The following is an 18,854-nucleotide window of genomic DNA, read 5'->3' on the forward strand; positions in this document are numbered from 1 at the left end:
CTCTGTTATTGTGTTTTTATTTTCAGTCTGTAACATATATATTAAAGTATCATCTCAGTTTCGAAACAAAAAGACAAAAATAATCTTCAGATGTACACTTCTAAAATTAAATCTGTCTCCAAATGAATCAATAAATAATATTCGTTCATAGTATATGACTAAAATCTGCAACCCTAAAAGTCATGGAATTTTTCTTTATTGAATGTAAGGTTTAAGATTATAAGATTCTTTCACTGGTTATAGGTGCAGATGGGAATTTCCGGCCTCGAGGGTAACTGTTAAGGCGGTAACGAGGTTCCTACCGAGTTACCGTCTAAACAGTTACCCGAGAGCCGGATATTCCCATCTGCACCTATAACCAGTGACAGAATCTTTTTCTTGCATACCGATATCAAGATATAATAATAAAAATAAAATCAGTCGAACGGCTTTCTTTTTAGAACTATTTCTTATAGCAGCGTATTTAAACAAAGCGCGGGAAATCAACGTCCATAAACAGGAAAGACGTCATGACGTTTCAAAGACAAATAATAATGTTTAGTTCCGGTTTTGTTTTATCAGTTCCAGCGTAACGTTATGAATTTTTGATAAAATAACGTGTTTTGAATCGAGAAATATACTATCAGGAACAAAGAGGAACTGTCAAGGTATTGGATTTTTATTCCGTTTTTCGAAATAAAATATAAATAACTACATAAATCTTCTACATATATGTAGTTTGTAATACGTCATTTAAAGCACGAGAGTCATCTTACACCCCGGGGTGTAAGATGGATTTTTCCAGCACCGGTAAAAATACCGGAAATCCCCATCTGGTATGCAAGAAACATCTAAGACGAGTGGCATTACATCAGTAAACTTAAAGAAACCAAATACAGACATAGGCGAAACGGTATTTCAGTACATTCTTATTGCATTTACATATAAAAGAGTAACTGTTATTCTTTGTTTTTTTTAGTCCGTAGTCCACAGTAGGGCACAATGCATTAAAATTCACATAATTTGTCTTGAAATTTGAAATTTTACAACAGATATCTACGATGATATATGTGATATTGAAATATCACAATGGCGCACTCTTCGAAAATGCTACCAGTTCGAATAAAAACCGGAAGTATTTCTTGACCTTGATCTGCCTCTTTTCTCCGGAACATTTTCACTCGGAATGATTTCGTCTTTACTGCTTAAATCTAATTCCCGCAGCAATGAGCCGTATCTGAAATGTAAGCGTACTGTCTAAAACAAGATACAAGCTTTCTCTATAATGAAATATACGCTTACTTTGTACAACAACAACAACATCAACAACAACTGCTTGATAGATGAATATTTGGATAATGAATCATAATTTACTATTCTAACACGATCCGATTCAATTTCCTATTAAACGAAAAAGGTAGAAAACGATGAATTATTATACAACAAATCACTGTTCTGGCGTCACAATTATTACGTCATGGCGTCAAACGGCATAGCGGCGCGCTGGAAAAGAAACCGATTGAAAACGGGCAAATATTTAATGAATGTCATCAAGGATGTACTTAAAAATCCTTGATAACGGGTTAGAATCGAAATAATATCTCTCATTTATTGATTTGCTCTTGAATAAATCATTGTTTGTCGTTCAGATGCGTATTATTATATCACTCGGGTTGCGCCCTCGTGATATAATTCCTTCGCATCTGAACTCCAAACAATGATTTATTCAACGACAAATCACTGGATGAGAGATATTATTTCTTAAATAAAAACTGAGAAAAGATCCTTCGGGAGCATCGAATGCAATCAAGCAACAGAATAGCAGAAAATTCGGTTTGAGCGAGTCTGTTCATCAGAGATAATGAAGTGTGCAACACCCCTCAGGCCCCCTGGCACCGGCTAATGCGGAATTCTATTTTAGTAAAAATGAATGCTCTCCATGATTCCAAATACCAGAAATTATAACAACACTGAGTCTAAAACCTCAGTACACTAAATTGGTTGATATATTAGTTGGATGTTTTCTCTTTAACCTTTACCCTGCTAAATTTCTATAATGAATTTGTCCATCTTTCGATTTGGACAGTAGGCCTACCATTAACTGTTAAAAGGGGTGCTTACAAAAAAGATTCTGACTGAATGGCTAACAGTGCAGATCATGATCAGACTGTACGGATGTGCAAGCTGATCATAATCTACACTGGTTGCAAAGGCAGAATCAATCGTGTCCATCATGAAAAGGGTTAATCGAAAGGAAGAGATAGCATTATTTATTCATGATTAGAATACTTTTCTGAAGCATTTCTCCTTCATAATTTAGACAAATTTAGACAAGAAAAATGTTAACGACACCCGCACACTTTGTACGAAAATCTTGGTCTGGTTCATTTACATTTCCACTTTCTAAATATATGAAAAAGGACGTTTTGAATCAAAAGTTAAAATCAAAACCTTTACACACCAAAAAAAGAAATAAATCTACGATAATTTGCCACGGTGTAATGAAACTAGAAACTGACTTACCTTTCATTTTCTCGTATTTCGTCTACCATTTTATCTAAAAGCTTCTTTATTGATACGGATGATATGTCTGTAATAAAAAGAAATTATATAAGTTAATTGTGATTGGTAGTAGAAGGAAAATAATAAACATTTGAGGGTTTCGGACAATATCGGTATATTCAGAGTTTCCATTTTCTTTAAAATGCTATAATTGCTTTGACAACATATTCAGATATGTGTGCCTCCTAAACGAATGTATTCCGTTTGAAAGAAAACGAACTTTATTGCTGTATCGTGTATGGAATGTGTCAATATTCCAAGGAAATTTGAAAATCATGCTCCGTTCATTTTCTGTATGTTCTAAGCATCCTTTACATAGATTTATTTAATTTCAAAACAGTTCCACTGTCATTTATTTAAATATTAATGAATGCTTTTGCAGTTATTCTGGCTGCAAATATTTGGTCATTGTGATTTCAGCTTTAGTTTCGTATTCAGCTGTCTGTTTATCTTGGAATTAGTTTCGTATCCACTCCACCAATCATCGATTATTACCTTTGTGGCATAACATCAGTTCGAAAAGGTGGCTGTCTGTTTACTTTGTTTCAAATTAACTCTTATCGCCCTTATGAAGTTTAATTATGTTCCGTTATGCCCGGCTATTGTTTACATTGACTGATTTAATTGAAAATAAAATTTTCTAGGTGCTTTGAAAATATCAATAAGAAGATATTATTTGAATATGATTTATAAGGTGTGAAATGTTACGATAATGATTATTTTTTCCGGATTGGAAAAATAGTGAAAACCAAGTCGAATATTATACTGAAATAAAGCGTCTTGTGATGTAAACCTACACGTATTTAAGCAGATAAAAAGTGTGAAAAGCTTTTTCTGATTTCTTCAAATGTTCTTCAGTTACATGTGGCTAAATTTGAACAAGTTAATGTCGCTTCCCATGAAATAAGTGTTTGATTTGTATTAATTTCGAGTAACGTTTTAATTTTTGCTTTGAGCGGTTTTAGAAGTTGTTTTTGTTATAATTTTAGGCATTGTAGTTGCTCATTGTAATTAAAGCAGCAAAACTAAAACTGTCTAGTAGGAGAAGCATTTTGAAATCGTGGCTGATTGCTACTTTGTATTCATTCCTAATCATCCATGCATATTCTATCACTTGACGTTACTGCTCGCATATGATAAACTTTTCCGCATGTTCACATTGTAAGGTGTTCTACAAAGCAAGCTAAAAATAAGGTTTGTGCAAGATCAGATACACGTGCTGACTTTCAATTACTCTTTCTACCTGGCATTCCAAGCAATGCGTATATTCGTTTTAGCACGTTTGAGCATGAGAAGGGCCGTTTAAGCAAGCATTCGTCCTTCCAATATAAACCATCTTCAAACTCTAGCTTTACTTCCTTAGAATGTCTAACATTAATCCTCACAATTTAGCTCAAATGCGTGTTTAAGCAGTAGTCCGTAGAGATGCTAGATCTTATTTTATGCGGGCTCAAACATTTTTTGCGTACCTTCTTCACTGCCGTTTCATGCACTAGCCTTCTACTACTATGAATACATATTAGTCCCTACCATTCTTGATTCATCATAAGCTTACAGGTTTAACCTTAAGGTAAGCTAAATATCTTTGAGTGTACCTTCTAAGCATGATTTTCTAAGCTGTCCATCTTGTACGCATAAGGCAGACAAAAGAAGCCCAGGGGTAGCATCTGAATCACGCAAATCTGTTATTTCTCTCAGGTCTCGCCGCAAGTCTCGTCCATACGTGATTTCTACTGAAAACACAGAAAAGCAGAAATATTTTTAAAAAATGTATAACGAACTTAATCAATAAAATTAATTGGTTTTTTTAAATATCATTTTACTGTCAAGAAAGTATTTATTTGAAGCGGTAAGAGGGTGATTTATATATTTTGCACTGCAGGTGTACATCTTCCACCTGCTCACGGCATTCAGGAGGCAGTATCGCTTATATTGACAATCTCACGCTTTCATTAACGTTAAGAAACCCTTCCTTTGAATGTGTCGAGTATTTCTTTTCTATTTATCATGTTCTCATATAGGGTGTCTCTAATGAAACATGACTATCTTAATAACTGTGTTCTCTATAAATATAACGTAAATCAATTATTACAAGCCTGCGTGCATTTCTTAATTGGAAGTATTTTTACACTCATTCATTCAATCACGTTCAAGTCTTATATGACGCAACCGTCTGTGACGGGTTGGTTAATTCAGGAATAAACGATGATGCCAGTAGAGTGGATATTAATGATCTATTTCAATATCCAGGTTGTTATAGCTGTTATTCGCCTCACAGAATTTTCAAAACGCAGGAGTATTGTTTCTTATTGTTTCGATTCCTATGCTGTTGTATATTTCATTGCCAAATATGAACACACTCGATTAATACAACCAAGAAGGTCCCTTTGAAGTACAGGACACAACAAAGCCAATTAGTAGCAGCCTCGTTTGAGTGAATCTGTTCATAAGTTGTAAAGAAATGTGCTACACCCCATAACTCCTGGTACCAGATTAAGCGGAATTCTGTTATACATTAAAAGGACAACATTATACGTTCTTATTCAGATTATTCGATCTACCGTATTTGCATACAGTATTGTTTTGAGAGGTCCTATGTGACCTATGTGACCTAGAGTTCATTAAATGTTTCTGCATAATATAATTCCGCTTTTATTTTGCTTGTTTGCATCTTTGCTTCTAAAGTATCTTCTAAGCATTAAGATAAACAAGACGCAAAACATATAAGCGTAGGAGCCGTTCAGATACTGCTAGCTTCAGAATAACAAAATGCTCGTACGCTGTCCTGTCTTGCTTGCAAAAAAAAATCAAAGCCTTGAGATGTCTGGTGGTTGCGGGTTTTGCTAGAGTTATTTTCATTTTAAATGCCAATCTATAAATATACAAGTATAAGAAACAAATACTAATGTGCCTCATATCTAAGATAAACTCTGCCTGACCTTACATAAACAGCTAGAAGTCAGTGATGTAACCATGGGCTGGAATACCTAATCATTTCACAGATCTTATATAATTTAAATGGCCAGTGTGAATGGATAGAGGATGAATAAGAACTGCTTGATCATTGATAATTCATCCGCATTGTTCATGAATACTTTGTGTAGCACATGAATAAATTCCTTTGGATGTGATTTGGAATCAAATAAAGATGCTACATGATTGTCAGAAATACACTTAACTTTGGTAGCGGGATAAACCCGCAACCAAAAAGAAGATTAACCTTTACACGGTGTCTGCATGTAGCAGTAAGCCCAGCTTCGTAGTGAATATCACGCCCTAGTATACACGTGACATTACATCACACTCATCCATATTATGACACCTAGAACTATCCTCGTGATGGGTAGGTTTCATGTCTTTGGTAAGATGTGGCCGGGAGGCGCACCCACAACTTCCTTGCACTCGAACTGGGTGCTCTACCACCATGTCTACTGAGACGGAATTAGTAATATCGTGTAGAGCACGTAAGCTTAAATACTGTAAAATCATTAAATTTCGTAGGCATGAAATTTCGTGGTTTTGGAAAAAAAAGGGCAATTTCGTGGGGATAGGAATTCGTGGATATCAACTTTTGAACATAAAATGAATGGGAATTTAACTTGTTCGTTGGGATTTAATTTCGTGGATTAACTCAACCACGAAATCCACGAAAATTAGTCCCCCATGAATATTAATGATTTCACAGTACACTGTTGAAGAAAAGAGTATCCATAATATTGCTTAACACAAAATGTTGGAATCTAAGGTAAACAAAATGTTGGAATCTAAGGCAAACAAAATGTTGGAATCTAAGGCAAACAAAATGTTGGAATCTAAGGTAAACAAAATGTTGGAATCTAAGGCAAACAAAAATCTAGTACAGCTATACAATTTTTGGTAGAAAATGTCAAATAGAGTTTATTGACTTGTTTGATTGGAGTTCCGTATCCAGTTTACACAAAAACAATACTTTCGTAATGAAGTTTTTAACCTTTAGCCTGCTGGCGGCAAGTGATTCTGCCTTTGCGACTAGTGCAAACCAAGATCAGCCTGCACATCCGTGCAGTCTGATCATGGTCTGCACTGTTCGCCATTCAGTCAGTATCTTTTTGGTAAGCACCCCTTTTAACAGTTAATGGCACTGTCCAAATTGAAAGATGGACAAGTTCATTATAGAAATTTTGCAGGATAAGGTTAGAGAATAAGCTGATAATTGTGTCACTTCACTTATATTCAAATTCACACATATTAAAACCGAGAAGCTGTAATAGAAATAAAAAGAAATGAGGTGGTGGGGGAGTTAAAAAGATAATTCCTTAAGTATAATAAGAAAACAATTAAGTGTTTGCCAATACATTTGATGAAGAGATGTAAGTTTTTCTTTCCCTCTTATCTATTTAAAATATTTTATTTTGTTATCCATTTGAATTTTCCGTATTTAAAATTCTTAAACTTTTTTCATTCAGAAACGCCTCTGTACGAAAGAAAAGCTGTTTTAACAATATCTTTACTGTAAATTATATATAAAAATGATTATCTACTGCTTGATTCATTTAATCCGTAACATGGTTTCTTGTTAATTGTGTCTTTATTATTTAAGATAAACATAATATGAGCCGTGCCATGAGAAAACCAACATAGTGGGTTTGCGACCAGCATGGATCCAGACCAGCCTGCGCATCCGCGCAGTCTGGTCAGGATCCATGCTGTTCGCTTTCAAAGCCTATTGGAATTAGAGAAACTGTTAGCGAACAGTATGGATCCTGACCAGACTGCGCGGATGCGCAGGCTGGTCTGGATCCATGCTGGTCGCAAACCCACTATGTTGGTTTTCTCATGGCATGGCTCATATAACTTGAGTTGTCTTCTTATTTTACCCATATTACATCAACATTATATTTCATTCTTTGGGATACTAATAGGACATTTCTGAATTTAGTAATATCATTTTTATATGTTAAATTGTATTTTTTCCTTATATTGTTTGGTCCATTATATGTTTCGATCTTCGGAATGGAATGTAACTAATTTTTTTACAGGTGCATGGTATTTATATGCTAACTAAGATGTCTTGAAACGTTTAAAACAATCATTAAATAAATGAAATTAAAAAGTGGAAACTCCAGATGACGCCCAGTATGACCAAAATGAAAATGTTGTAGGCTCAGTTTGATTTAGCCTGTTCAAGTACCGTCCACATCCTCTAACCGCAGGTTGAGGAGAACATGTTACAAGTTCCGAAATTCAAATTAGGCATGCCCTCCAGATCGTACGACAACAAAAGACAAATAAAAGGTATCAGGAATTAATGCTGTATTTCTAAAGAATGCTTTGAAACTTAATTACTGACAAACTATATGTTATGGAAACACATGAGAATTAGTTGTTTTTCACTAATTTTTATATTGAAAATCGAAAAGAGTTAAACGAGGTAAACTGCTTTAATTATTGATATCTAAATTTAACACTTGAAACACGTATTCCTCCGTGGCGGTATTGAAAAAGACAGTGGAACTATTTTTATTGCCGCGGCGGCCCAGGTTCGATTGCCGAGGCGAGCTTCATTTTTTCTTGATTTGTCATTTTTAAGATATTATAATATTGATAATGTAGTACCCTATTGTGGCTGGTATTGAACGAGAACATTCTGAAATTCTATAACGGAACTATGGAGATTTTATAACTGTCTATATATAACATGCATGTTTAATATTTTTATAGATATTTTAAGAGAAATGAAGGAAAAGCCTTGTAATAGCAAACTCGTAGCGTATGACGTATCAGCCTAAATAATAGACAAAAATAAAGCCATGATTATTCAATTCTTAATGACATTTTCATTATTTAGAAAAATTGTGATTAAGTATTATTTAACGTGCGTGTTTGCATAATATCCCCTATCAAAAATACACAATTAAAGTGATTACAGAATTTATAGTACTTGTTTGTAGCGATATTGTTAGTTTTTTATTGCTGCTTAAATTACAAGTAAATAATCATATCAGGTGCTACAATGCAGAATTGTCTGGAAGATTACGGCGTTTTATTCTCCTCGGCCTGCAGATATGGCACTAAACATATAGATTTGTCTCTAGCATCGCCGTGCATGTAATTCTGTTCCATATTAATCAAAATAAATTGTTCTGTTTTGTTTGATTAAATGCTTTAAAATTCCATTGTTATATGACGATAGGCCAGGCAATCTGTGATCGTAGACTTTTAACCTTTATCAATGGATTCAGAATGCTTTTAGAGATGAAGCAAAATTCACTTACTACCATGATATTTTGATGGAGGTATGCTCCTTTTTACTTGGATTGTATTGGTTAATGTTCTTAACAGAATCTATCGTATATGTTATTATCAATTACTTTGGAGGTGAGACTTATGATAATTATTTAATGTCAAAGGTCAAAGTCTACACCAGGATAGACATTATCCCTTTCAATGGCAATGGTTCAGTTCAGAGTCAAGCACGGAGAGAAGTCGAGTGTGCTGTCTTATCGGAAGTTGTATTGTGTTGCATTGCAATTTTAGGTCATACTTTTATTACTATTTTTTTTTTTTTTTTTTTAGAAGTGATTAGCAACAACATCTTGGTTTTATCGTTATCGTAATTATATGTACATGTAAATGTTAGACATAGTGTTATATAACAAAGTCTCTTATAATTCTAATGTTTTGAATGACTGTGTACTGTTGTTTTTAATGTTCTGATTATTTTATGTGCATGTATTGTTTGTACACAGATGAGACTATAATAAAGAATTTATATATATGATGTACACCAATTTCCGACAGAAGTTTTTGACCTTTATAAACTTAACAAAGTTTTAACGTTAACCCACTGCTCCATTACTACATTACTACCGGGATTATTTCACAAGTTCTTGATATTAGATCAAAACATCACACTCAAAAATTACAAAAAATACAATCTCATTACAACAAATACCAAAATTGTTTCCAAATTTAATTCTATGGCCTGAACATTTTATTGTGCAGGGTGGCCAACACACGTGACTTTTTATGATACCGTACGCACGGACAATATGTCCCGATAGTGACTATAAGTTCCTTATTACTTGGCGGACTTTTATAAGATAAAAAGCGTCGAAGGCTTTCCTCCGTACGAAACGTCTGCAATCAGTTCTCAGTACTTTTCTCAAATAATTCGCCCTACTGCGAAAGTGTGTACGTTATTTACACAGCAAGTCCACGAAACGCAGTTTGGCGAAGTGTTTGGGAAAAGTACTGAGAAATGATGGCAGACGCTTTGTTTGAAGGAAAGAATTCAAATTGTTGTCTTCGACACTCTATTTTATGAAAATTAGTGAAGTAATAAGAAAAATATAGGCAAAAATGTAATCTAAATCCAGACGATTTCTCCGTGAGTACGGTATCCAAATGTCACATGGGTTTGCCACCCTGTTATGGTTAGTAGTTACTGTAGTATTTAGTTGGGCGAAAGTGCACAACCACTAACTAAGAGTTATACACATAATTTTAAATAGTTTTGGACTAATTCTCACAATTCATTATCATTTTCATCAATTTTAGGTCAAAACCAAACCATGTATTGAACAGGAAATGATTGGAACGATTTTCCTTTGACATTTCTTTTAATCATTTGTTGAAATAAATTGAAATGTCTGTGGAGTGTTTTTAGTTTAATTTAACTAGGTCGTCCAGATCGCCCATGCGAATTCTTGTTGAATAGATTTATGACACAAGATATCGGAAACAAAAATAATTTAATTAAATGTGGGTTATATTGAAGCGTTCAATGGTATCGTTTCCCATTGAGTGTTTACCTACAGTCAATCAGCCATGACTATCGGTGCCATGTGTCTGAAGCCATAAACGTCGTAAGTAATCAATTACTGCAGACACAAAACGCTTGATATCAGTGAGTATTTCTGTGATCATGAAATTAATAAGGCATTGTTACCTGGTGACATGACCTTTTCTTATGTTGATTTTGCAAGACAAAAAAAAGTGTGTAAAAATATGGAATGAAATAAAATCTTAAATTAATACCTATTTTAAAGTAAAACTCTGTTCTATTGAATTATCTACAGTTTCAAATGTAATTTAGACAGGTCTTTATTAGTCAAAGTGAGACTGCACTATTTGGTGTATGTCATGATGAGCGACATGTGGGTATCCACATTCTCTGTTTTATTTTACTACATAACCGAACTTTTCAGTGTATTTCTTTCTTAAAACTCAAAAGCAGCTTACAGCATATAATTCATTTCTAGGACTGTTGAAAATATCTACTTGTTTTAAGAATGTTAAAAGACGAATTTGGTAGAAAGAAGTATAGTAATGACATAGTCAGGATCCATCATTGTACGAATTTCACGCGGGGTTATTGCTACAGTGTCAACAATAATTATTACATAAAAGAATTACCCGTATATAGGCACAAGTAATGTTTGATTTTTCGTAATAAATATTTAGCTTGGCAAACAACGTCTTGTTTATGAGCCAGTTGTTATAAGGCCGCAGAAGTACGCAGTCAGATACTGTGAAATCATTGATATTCGTGGGGGACTAATTTTCGTGGATTTCGTGGTTGAGTCAATCCACGAAATTTAATCCCAACGAACAAGTAAAATTTCCATTCATTTTATGTTCTGAAGTTGAAATCCACGAATTCATATCCCCACGAAATTGCCATTTTGACCAAAACCTCGAAATTTCATGCCCACGAAATTAAATGATTTTACAGTAGTAAACCGTTCTTATATCTTCAAAATAAACTTTGTTTCAAACTGGATGTTTAATTTTATTTTCGGTGAAGTAAGTAATAGTTTGTGTGAATTCGTGCTATATTTTAATCATATATATTGTAAAAAGTAACGCCACAATGTCTTTATGTAATTGCTCTTGGTCAGATATTGTTGTTGTTTTTTTTTTCAACGATCTAAACCTTAACCTTTACCCTGCTAAATATCTAAAACGGATTGGTCCCTCATTCAAGTTGGGCAGTACCATTTATTCTTCAAAGGGGTGTTTACTGAAAATTTATTGACTGAATAGCGAACAGTTGCAGACCATGATGTGCAGGCTGATCTTGGTCTGCACTGGTCGCAAAGGCAGAATCTCTTGCAAGCTAAAGGTTAATGACCTGTCAATTTTGTCTAACTGTCTTTAAGGACTGATTATTGCATTTCCACGTTTGTTCAGGAACCTCACATACACAACTGGACTTGTATGCTGCCCTACTCGTGGTAAACTCAATACATACTTACTAAATATAAAATGGCTTTTGGTTTAATATAAATTTCTTTTAAGAGAAACCTTATTTATAAAGGATATTAAAAATATTTTGAAAAAAATAAAACAACAATACCTTGTCAAAAAAAAAAAAAACAATCAAGCAAAAGAGTCATTTGTAAAAATTATCACAGTATGCTAAGTATACTGAACTTAAGTAAACTAGTCTACATGACGAAGCTTCTGTATTTTAGATTTTCTTGCAACTTTACTCTTTGTCTGTCTGGTATTAGATTTAATTCTTTGAACAAGCCGCATTGTACTTCATTTAGGTCTGGAAGGCTTTTGTAAACTAATTTCATTAAAGTACTTTTTTAATTTCCCTACAGTTTAGTTTTCAGTTATTTTATCTACTGCCTGCTGCCATAAAAGTAAGACAATTATACTGAGTCTGGTCTTTTATAGGTAAACATACTGAATTATGCATCTATGTACAAGTACATAAGAGCAGTGTTCGACATAGATGTCTACCTTAGCAATAATTTGCATACTGAATATATATACAATATGCGCATATGCGTATTTATTGGGGGCCCTTGAAATTATGTATGACTGCATAGAAATATACGTAGGATTTTATGTTTTGAAGCTTATGTCTTGGCTAATGTTTGATAGTTTGCTTACATATAGATTTCAAATATATGTTATCACACACGGAACTTCTCATGGTTTTGACAGTTATGAAATCATTCAGTTAAATGTGTCTATATACAGCTGATTCATACCACTTTCCTCGAATTTTGCAGGGGCCTCCGTGACCGAGTGGTTAAAGTAGCTGGCTTCAAATCACTTGCCCCTCACCGATGTGGGTTCGAGCCTCACTCGGGGCTTTGAATTCTTCATTTGAAGAAGCCATCCAGCTGGCTTGCGGAAGGCCGGTGGTTCTACCCAGGTGCCCGCTCGTGATGTAATAATGCACAGAAGGGCACCCGGGGTCTTCTTCCACCACCAAAGCTGTAAAGTCGCCATATGACCTTTAACTATGTCGGTGCGACGTTAAACCCAACAAAATAAAAAAGGAATCTTGCAACACCAAAGGCAGCGCATTCTCACGGTTACAACGCTCGATGGGTTACGATTGTTTACGCAAATAAAGTCGTTAAAGTTTTCCAGAAGTTCTCTAAAGAAAGCGTTTTGATGCGACATTAGAATCTGTGATAATCAAATAGCCGCACTTAGTTCACGATTTTAGATATCTATTACTTTCAATATATGCAACAGGGGATTTAATAAACATAAATATGAAAAACATTAAACGATAAAACAGTAGATATAAGCAAATAAATAGCGATGGCAACAATGATACAATTTATCCTCAATCATAAGATTTAAGAGAGATCTAAACGTTCACGAACAACGAGTAGCGTACATAACAAGCTTGGTGTTATGAAATTGTTTTGTAAAAACATCAATATGATTTTTCACTGAAGATTCCAGAGTTATATTGTATCAAATTGCCAAGATTAAAGAAAACGTATTATCTTTATTACTGTTATTCTAACACCATGCTTCTATTTACAATTCGATCTAACGTCCTTTATCAAAATTATAGGTAACAGACTCTGCAGTAAGCAATTGGAAAGCCAAGAACCAACAAACCTATCGCAATTAGACGCTTCCTATCGATGGAATGCCACAGTGTAGGTAGGCCTATTATAATTTGAGCTTTGATATGGATTAATGTTAAAGGTTATTAAAAGTTAAATTGATATTTAAATCAGGCAAAATATTTGAAAATTATAGGACAGACGTTTGTTCAACAAAAAAAATATAAATGTCAAAAGCAAGGCTCCTATCACAAATATGCATAATTATTATTGTTTTATTATTATTATTTTATTATTAATATCATCATCATCATTATTATTATTATTATTATTATTAAATTTGGCCCGGGGGTTTATTTACTTGATATCTATCTGTATGTGCTATTTTTCTCTGAGGGCACAGATATTTCTGTCCGCATCACAATAAACGTGTAACTGATTAGAGTTAATAAAAGCTAACGTTCTTCTAACCTTACTGGATGACGTCATCATGAAAGTAAGCAAGACACGTCACGCCTTCAGAGTAAAAACAAGTTGCGACGCGAATATATTTCCCCTTTTTTCTCTCTCTCTCTCTTTAATTGTGAAGGTGCATGTTGAGAAAACCATAGTATATTCTGAATTCATTCAACAACAAAAAATATCTAGTCTAGCAAACTGAGTTTAAGCTATTAATCAATGTTCCTGCATATTTTGATTTGTGTACTTTGTTACGACGTAACAGTCGCGTGATATAATTGCAACAATATGTTGCTAAATATAAGATTCCGGTGTTCATGCGTGTGTAAACGCACACATTAAATAAATCCTTGAAGTGACTTTGTCTTAAATAAGCGTTACAAGGGGGAGGGTGGGGGGTGACAAGCATAAATAATCCTGAAGTCTGAATAAACATTGTAACGTCATCAACAATTTCAAAAAAAAATAATCGACAGCATAACTATTACTAGTATACAGTATATCTATTACTAGTATACAGTATATCTGGAATTATACGAAAATAAACCTGTTCTGAATGATTTAATACTGGAACTAGATCTAGATCTATATAAAAAAAATAAACGTGTTTTTTTTTTTCTTTCTTTGCAACTCACATAGTGAAAAAGTAATACGTGAACAAAAGCCTGACTAAGCCAAATGTTTACATTCAAGTTTAAACTATTCCTCAAAATCATAACTTAATCAGCAAATCCCTTGGAGACATATTTATCTTTACGTATCGTAAAGAAAATCATATTTACAAAACAAAGACTTTCCCTTGATGTCTTTCCGAATCTAGTTACTTTTGACAAGCTGTCTAGTGAATGTTCAATAATTTGTCCGAAGGTGATTTCTTCCTCTCGCACTGGGTAAAATATTCTTGAAATTAGCTTCAAAGAAACTTTTTTCCTTTCGACCGCAGCTGGCGACTGGTCTGGGATGTCCCAGGACACTCATAAAGGCACATGACCAATCGGAATCAATCTGTGCATATTGTCACAAATTACCGCGCTTAATTGTCGTAAACTTCCGGAAATAGACCACTTGTTGTTATCAATATAATTAAATAGGTGGCAGAAGTAGCTACTGGTTGGAAATCGAATTTCCTGAGATGGTGTTCAATACTCGGTTTTATTGAATGGACAAGGGTAAAAAATTTAATTAATTATATTAACACGGACGTAGCGCTGACTTGGAGTAGAATTTTGCGTGTGTACAAGTTCGATTATTTTTACCGAGTTTATTCTAAAGGGCATTTTTAGGATTGTTCCAAAGTAATATGAATGCCATTTACCGTTCAAAACCTTGTAAGAATTTTTCAGAATAGAACTATAACTCAAAAAAGATCGGACACTTCAAGAAAATGACTGACCATATTTGTCGCGGTTTTAGTGTTAATGACGTCATCAACGCATCCATGAATAATTTTATTTAGAAACTACACTTTACAGCATCTATTTAAGCATAAATTAACCAGTTTGTTTATATGTATAACCAATACTAAGTGTTACGTTTAAACAGTAGACACCTTAAACATATACAGCCAAGCACAGTAAAAATATGTACTATTACTAACTAACTGGCTACTGTTAGACTCCATTCGCTTTATGTTCTTCAAAGTTAATCTTTCCTTTGCTAAAAAATATTTTACACGTTCGAACAACAAATTGAAAGGGATACACAAAATGTCCTCAAGTGTTATGAAGTTATCCCCGTACTCCCCCGTATCTCACCTAACTTGGTCTCAGTGTTGTTATACTCCCCCGTATCTCACCTAACTTGGACTCCGTGTTGTTATACTTCCCCGTATCTCACCTAACTTGGACTCCGTGTTGTTATACTCCCCCGTATCTCACCTAACTTGGACTCCGTGTTGTTATACTCCCCCGTATCTCACCTAACTTGGACTCCGTGTTGTTATACTTCCCCGTATCTCACCTAACTTGGACTCCGTGTTGTTATACTTCCCCGTATCTCACCTAACTTGGACTCCGTGTTGTTATACTTCCCCGTTTCTCACCTAACTTGGACTCAGTGTTGTTATACTTCCCCGTATCTCACCTAACTTGGACTCCGTGTCGTTATACTCCCCCGTATCTCACCTAACTTGGACTCCGTGTCGTTATACTTCCCGTATCTCACCTAACTTGGACTCCGTGTCGTTATACTCCCCCGTATCTCACCTAACTTGGACTCAGTGTCGTTATACTTCCCCGTATCTCACCTAACTTGGACTCAGTGTTGTTATACTTCCCCGTATCTCACCTAACTTGGTCTCAGTGTTGTTATACTTCCCCGTATCCACCTAACTTGGACTCAGTGTTGTTATACTTCCCCGTATCTCACCTAACTTGGTCTCAGTGTTGTTATACTTCCCCGTATCTCACCTAACTTGGTCTCAGGTTGTTATACTTCCCCGTATCTCACCTAACTTGGTCTCAGTGTTGTTATACTTCCCCGTATCTCACCTAACTTGGACTCAGTGTTGTTAAATTCCCCCGTATCTCACCTAACTTGGACTCAGTGTTGTTATACTTCCCCGTATCTCACCTAACTTGGACTCAGTGTTGTTATACTTCCCCGTATCTCACCTAACTTGGACTCAATGTTGTTATATTAATGCAATGAGAACATTCTACAAAAATGAAATTTGTACAGTCGAGGGCTTAGACCGATAGAGCGAAACTGATCTATCTGTATATATAAATAGAAGCAGATAGACTAGTTTCGCTCTAAGCCCTCGTACTGTTATAGAATTCCGCTTAAGCCTGAGGGGTGGTGCACATTTCATTACCTCTCATGAAATCGACTCTGCTGTTATGCTGCTTATTTGCGTTTCGTGCTCCCAAGGGATCTTTTCATAGATTTAATTATGATTTTTAAATACACACTACCTCCTTCGCGACAAATAAAATATCCGTCGAAATTCTGGAATGAGGTTCAGATGATGATAAATTTAAGTTGTAGAAAGTGTTTCAAAATCGAACTTATCAATAAACTAAACGGCAGTCTTAGGAAAAGTTCGATGTATGGTAGATCTTACCACTCCAGAATTATTTAAGTTCTGAAATAGAGACTATATATCATTCATAGACGTGCTAACTGGGCCGCTATATTTACAAGAAGAGTTAAACTTATAACTGATCACTTTATTTAAATCGCTGAGAGACAAGCATGAGACTTTCGACATTTGTGCACTGCACTTTATCTTCATTATAAATTTCAGCCATTTTGGACACCAACAAATTTAAAATCTCAATTTTGGCTGATTTTGTTGATATAATTTTATTATTAGAAATATTTCAGAATACCTTAGTTATTAAAAGTATCATTTCCGTGCAAAACGAATTCTTAAATTAAAAAAAATTCTAAATTTTGAGTTTTGCTCCATCTTGTCTATGGGAAAACTACATTTTAACTATAAAATTGACATTCTTTCAGACATCTGAAAATAATTTCAAAACCACTCCCGGAGACCTTTGGAATGATATATAGATTATATCTGGATAAAGCCGCCATTAGTGAAAAACCCTGTTACAGACAGTATAGCCTGTTTCCAATGTATTTCGATGAAATATTTGATGTTCTATGTAGTTATGTATGTAAATGGACATTGGACTATCTTAAATCTTAAAACTACGAATGTCAACTTCTTAACTCCTAATGAATGGATTCCCAACTCTGTATACTCAGTCCAAATAGTTTATGGTATATATATAGCGAAATATTGAAGGGCCAAGTACGAAAGTTCTGTGCAAAAATCACAAAAAAAAATACTAAAAGGTGATCTTCAGGACCAATGGAATAAAGTTGATCAGTAAGCTATACAACCTTACTGTATTGCTTTGAACGTCGCATAATGATTTAGTACTTCACAGAGGTCAAATAAAACATTTGTTACAATCAAAATACATATATCATTGTACTTGTATGAATGTTTGTACTGTGTTCAAACAGAAGCTGAACACCTCTCGTAGATGAAACGGTTGGTCCTATCAATCTATATATAGAAGACATAACAGGCAGGAAACCAAAACATACTTCAGTCCTGTATAACCGTTTTAAAAAATATAGGGGATTCGATATTAGGGGTTCAGCAGCCAATCTTGACCAAATGAGTCCTGTAGTTTACAAAAATATACTCTTTTTGTTGTCGAAATTAATTTTTAAAAAGTTGCATAAGTCACTCCTTCAGTTATGTAGACTTTGTATTAATGGGTTCTCTTTTTTCTTGGGCATAATTATATTGGGGAAAAAATAAATATCAGTTTCTATTTACAAATTGACAGCGACATATATTAGGCAAAAACAACGTGTTGAAAATGTCTAAACGTTTTGTTGAATGAATGTAGCATTATGCACTTTATTTTATGTATTAAGTTTAGTTTAACATTCTTTCTTCAGGGTAAGATAGTTATTTATCTATGTTCATAAACTATACTGAAAAGTACGGTGTTCCGTTTGGACAATCGTGACATTTTATTGAATCCTAAACCGCGATGCACGATGGTACGATAACGAAAACGCGATGGAACGATGGCACGATGATGAAACAACGAAGGTACGATGGTGAAAACGCGATGGCATGATGATGAAATCGCGATGGTACGATGGTGAAATTTCGATGTAAAAATCACGTTTTCATCATCGTACCATCGCGTTTTCACCATTGTACCATCGCGTTTTCATCATCGTACCATCGTGCCATCGCGTTTTCACCATCGTACCATCGCATTTTTACCATCGTGTCATCGCGGTTTCAACATTGTACCAACGCGTTTTCACCATCGTGCCATCGCGTTTTCACCATCGTGCCATCGCGAGATGGCACGATGGTGAAAACGCGATGGTACGATGGTGATGGCACGATGGTACGATGGTGAAAACGCGATGGCACGATGGTGCGATGGTGAAAACTCCATGGTACGATGATGAAAACCCAATATTACATCGACATTTCACCATCGTACCATCGCACCATCGCGATTTCATCATCGTGATATCGCGTTTTCACCATCGTAT

The 18,854-nt window shown here is 34.8% G+C and overlaps 1 protein-coding gene across 9 annotated transcripts in view; it reads right to left on the bottom strand.

The window, feature by feature from the left end:
• Window positions 1-18,854, bottom strand: part of LOC123542772 (uncharacterized) — a 56,767-nt gene continuing 37,913 nt past the window's right edge. For 5 of the 9 annotated variants that reach the window (XM_053531417.1, XM_045328764.2, XM_045328766.2 and 2 more), the window contains 3 exons: window positions 4,137-4,274; window positions 2,503-2,569; window positions 1-1,216 (listed from right to left, as the gene is read on the bottom strand). In XM_053531417.1, coding sequence (XP_053387392.1) covers window positions 1,090-1,216; window positions 2,503-2,569; window positions 4,137-4,274 — 332 coding nt within the window. In that variant the 3' untranslated portion in view covers window positions 1-1,089. The remainder of the gene's footprint in view (window positions 1,217-2,502; window positions 2,570-4,136; window positions 4,275-18,854) is intronic. The other 4 variants (XM_053531420.1, XM_045328767.2, XM_053531419.1 and 1 more) reach the window with 1 other exon arrangement.

This window comes from Mercenaria mercenaria, chromosome 19 (assembly GCF_021730395.1).
Source record: "Mercenaria mercenaria strain notata chromosome 19, MADL_Memer_1, whole genome shotgun sequence".
Taxonomy (NCBI): domain Eukaryota; kingdom Metazoa; phylum Mollusca; class Bivalvia; order Venerida; family Veneridae; genus Mercenaria; species Mercenaria mercenaria.